This window comes from Neomonachus schauinslandi, chromosome 12 (assembly GCF_002201575.2).
Source record: "Neomonachus schauinslandi chromosome 12, ASM220157v2, whole genome shotgun sequence".
Lineage (NCBI taxonomy): Eukaryota > Metazoa > Chordata > Mammalia > Carnivora > Phocidae > Neomonachus > Neomonachus schauinslandi.
The window spans coordinates 98762628-98767141 of record NC_058414.1 but is presented as its reverse complement, the minus strand read 5'-3'; the positions used below and the strand labels follow the sequence as shown (position 1 = coordinate 98767141).

The 4514-nt window shown below is 43.5% G+C and overlaps 1 protein-coding gene across 1 annotated transcript in view; it reads left to right on the top strand.

The window, feature by feature from the left end:
* The first annotated feature begins 1113 nt into the window (after positions 1 to 1113).
* ZNF786 (zinc finger protein 786) overlaps positions 1114 to 4514 on the top strand; it is an 18916-nt gene continuing 15515 nt past the window's right edge. The window contains exon 1 of the mRNA XM_044920103.1: positions 1114 to 1215. Within this exon, the coding sequence (XP_044776038.1) occupies positions 1198 to 1215 (18 nt within the window). The 5' untranslated portion in view covers positions 1114 to 1197. The remainder of the gene's footprint in view (positions 1216 to 4514) is intronic.

The window sequence follows — 4514 nt, the reverse complement described above, 5'->3', positions numbered from 1 at the left end:
AATGGTGTGTGTCTCAGAACCATATAAAGAGTACATGTCTGTGGACAGAGACTGGAAATTTATATGAAGAAATAGAGCATTTACATGAGAGTACCAGAATTATAAACAACTTTTACTTTTTAAATTTGCTTTACTGTTAAATTTAATACTTTTTGATTTTTTTTTTTTTAACCTTTAAGGTGGGTATAGCAATTACATATATCTCAGCACTTCAACCACCCTGGGTGATTAAAAGTGAAAAACGGGGGTGCCTGGGTGGCTCAGTCGTTAAGCATCTGCCTTCGGCTCAGGTCATGATCCCAGAGTCCTGGGATCCAGTCCCACATCGGCTCTCTCTTCGAGGGAAGTCTGCTTCTCCCTCCCACTCCCGCTGCTTGTGTTCCTGCTCTCGCTATCTCTCTCTGTCAAATGAATAAATAAAATCTTAAAAAAAAAAAATAAGAGTGAAAGACGGGGTACATTTAAAGGCCATTTCATATTTAGGTTATAATACAATTTCTTTGATTTTATAGACTGTAAGTCATGTTCCTAATTTAAGTCCATGGTGTCAGCGATGCCGTGTGTCTGCCTGACTCCCCGAGAATGAATTTCCAGCCTCGGTCCCTGGCCCCCGGCGGGAGGATTCTGAGCAGGTCTGCACACTCTCAGAGTGCCAGGCACCACAGACTCCCCATTGCCACGGCGGTGACCTGCTCCTTGACCCCCTTGGCCGGTTCACCGCCCTCGCTCCGTTCCCGGGATGGCCTCACAGATGATCCTACCCTCGCCTGGGGTCCGCTTCGGGGAGGAACCAATCCCGCACCCCCTCTCCGTCCAGGGCTCAGTGAAGAGCGAGTCTCCTCCCTACTTGCAGCTCAGTCTGCACGTCCACCTCTCCGTCTCCCTCTCTCCAGCGCCTTCCAGCGCGTCTGGGTCTTGGTCTTTCTCGTTTGGAGACTCCGGCAGAGCGAGACGACCCGCCACCGACCGCACTGCGGCCAGCACGGCCAGCCCTGCGAAGGCGGTGCAGCAGGCGTCGCTGGCTCCTCCGGGCCGCAGGGGGCGCTGTGGGGCGAGGGCAGGCTCGAGTCCCAGCGTGCACCGCATGGGGGCTGGCCCGGCGGGGCGGGGCGGGAGGCCGCGCGCCGAGGAGGTTCGGGGGGCGGGCACGGCGCTCGGTGTCTCCGGGGCAGCGGCCGGACGGGACCGCGGAGGGCCATGGCTGAGCCGGCTCCGGTAAGAAAGGCTTCCCGCGCGGACGCCCGGATTCCGGGCTCGGGGCGGGGCTCCGGCTTGGCGGGTACCCATCCGGGGTCCTCGCGAGGTGGCAGCAGAGAACGGGTGGAAACGGAGCCTGGAGGTCGCGCGAGGCTCCGAGTGTACGGTCTGGACCCTGGACGGAGCCGGTGACCGCCACTTCTGGGGCTCGTCCGTGGCCGCCCTCGCGAACAAACCGAGCGTGGACCAGGCCTCAGCAGCGGGCCCAGCCTGGGCGGGGGGCGCCCGGGCGCGGCGGGGGCGGGCAAGGGAAAGGAGAGAAATGGGTCTGGTGCCGGCGGTTTGTGTTAGAGCTCAGCCAGTTTACATCACAGTTACTGAATTCAGAACAAGTGTTTTAAAGACAAGATTTTGAGGATTAAAGCGATTGTCTGGCAGCAGCTTGAATAAGATAATTCAGCTGCTAACGTGTTACAGTTTGTGTTGAGTGGAAGGAAGGAAGGGAGGTTGGAAGGAATAGAATAGAATATAAAACCCTAAACAGAGTACACGTTATTTGATTATTTAATGTTTTGTTGTAATCGAGGTTTAGAGGGAATGGCCATTATTTTTTTTTTAAATGTCTTATAAACTTTGATTTTGACCATTTTTCCTGATTACTAAACGAATTCATGAGGTTATTAATTTCCAAATAGCGTTAACAGTCTCCGCTAAGAAAATGTAATTTCTAGGATTAAATATTCAAAAGATATGCAACACCTTTATGGGGAAATTATAAATAAATGGGAGATAACCAGGCCTATAGATGGAAAGACTAAATACAGTAAAAATGATACTTTTATTCCAACTTAACATACACATTTACTGCAGTTTTATTAAAATGGCAGTAAGACTTTTGTGACTTTAGACAGACAGATTCTAAATTTCATTTGGAAAAATGCCAAAAATATAATTCTGAAAAAAGAACAACGAAAAGGGAATTGCCCTAGCAGATAATGAAACTTATTAGAAGCCCATAGAATTACTACCGTGCTATTTTGTGCAGGGATAGACACACACAGCATTGAAAACGGAAAGAGAACCCAGATGTAGACTGTACTTTGTTGACTGGTGTCTCCCCAGAATTCATGCCCTTTCTGGAACTTCAGATTGTGACCTTACATGAAGTAAGGTTGTTGCAGATTTAATTGGTTAAGATGAGATCATAGCGGAGTAGGGTAGGTTCTTAATCCAGTGTGACTGTTATCTTTTTAAGAGGAAACACAGAGATCCAGACACACAAAGTTACTGTTACGGTGGAGACAGAGATTGGAGTTATGCAGCTTTAAGTCAAGAAATGCCAGGGATTGCCAGCCAGTACTAGAACCTAAGGGAAAGGCATGGAACGGCTTCTCCCCTGGAGGCTTCAGAGATAGCATGATCCTGCTGACACCTGGTATCAGACTTCTAGCCACTAGAACTATAAGAGAATAAATTTTTATTGTTTTAAACCACCCAGTTGGGGTACTTTGTTACAGCAGCTTTAGGAAAGTAATACAGAGACCTTCAAAAGCAGTATTGGGACAATTGCCTTTTCCAGTTGGAAAATAACATTAAGGTAGATCACCACTGTATAACAAAAAAATTACATTACGTTCCAGATAAATTTAAAATCTAAACATGAAAAGTAAAACAAGCCTTTTGGAAAAAAATTTAGAATATCTCTGTAACCTACATATAGAAAAAATGTTTAAAACACAGAAAGCAAAACAACCTAAGATTGATATGTTTGCATCGAAACTGAAAATTTATGTACAATATAAGCATAAATAAAATTAAAAGATAAGACATACACAAGGAGAAAGTATTTGTAACCTAATATACTCAACAGTTAATCAATACACAAATTACATAAAAGGGGCGCCTGGGTAGCTCAGTCATTAAGCATCTGCATTCCTCTCAGGTCACAAGGGATCAAGCCCTGCATAGGGCTCCCTGCTTGGTGGGGAGTCTGCTTCTCCCTCTCCCACAACCCCCCTGCCTGTGTTCCCTCTCTCGCTGTGTCTCTCTCTGTCAAATAAATAAATAAAATCTTAAAAAAAAAAAAGACTTGCTCTCTCTCCCCCTCACCCCACCCTCAAATAAATAAATAAAATTTTTTAAAAAATTAAAGAAGTCCTAGAAATGAAATGATAGATGACCCAGTAAAAATATGGGCAAAGGATCTGAACAGGCAGTTCAGAGAGCTGTAGACAAATGGTCAATGGATAAAAGAATGGATTAAAAATTATGACCTATTCAGACAGTGGAACATGACACAAAAGTATATCAGTTCTGTATGTATCAATATGGACAGATGATGAGTGAAAAGTACAAGCTGCAGTATAATAAAGGATTTGTGCATAAAAGACAAAGTAATACTTATTTATAGTTACTTATGTCTATGTAAGAATTAAAAGCACAAACAAAAGTTACTACATGCACCATAATGTTTGCTTCTTGGAAGAGAAAATAGGACTGAGTATGAGAACAGTATTAAAGAGGGACTAGAGGACTTGAGTTTCATCTGTCATATTCTATTTCATTAAAAGGAAATCTGAAGAAAGATGTTAAATCAGTAGTAAATACTAGGATACTTGTTACAATGTTCTTTAATTCTCTGAACCTTAAACTTCTGAAAATTAAAGTAATAACCAATGAAGACTTTTTGAGCATTTCTTGAAAACATTTTAAAAGTAAGGAATTTAATCAAAAGAAGAGAATGAGTATATTTTAAGCAAAAACATGCATTCATTTCTGCTATAATACATCACATGCATTTCTAAAAATCACAGTGCAATGCAAAATCATGCAATAAAAACCACAGCTTATGGGAGAAAGGGTGTTAGTGCATAACACTAAAAGTTTGTCACTGACATGTTTTTGTTTTAATTCAATTTAGTTAACGTATACTGTATTATTAGTTTCAGGGGTAGAATTTAGTGATTCATCACTGACATATAACACCCAGTGCTCATTATTACATCAGGTGCCCTCCTTAATGCCCATCAGCCAGTTACCCCATCCCCCCACCCACTACCCCTCCAGCAACCCTCTGTTTGCTATAGTTAAGTCTCTTATAGTTTACCTCCCTCTCTGTTTATCTTATTTTTTCTTCCTGTCAGTGACATGTTGAAAAGATAAGAACCCAATAAAAACACAGTTTTAATGCATGTTAAATTATTAAAAAATAAGCTATCTTAAAAACTACCTGAAATTGGGCGCCTGAGTGGCTCAGTCGTTAAGCGTCTGCCTTCGGCTCAGGTCATGATCTCAGGGTCCTGGGATCGAGTCCCACA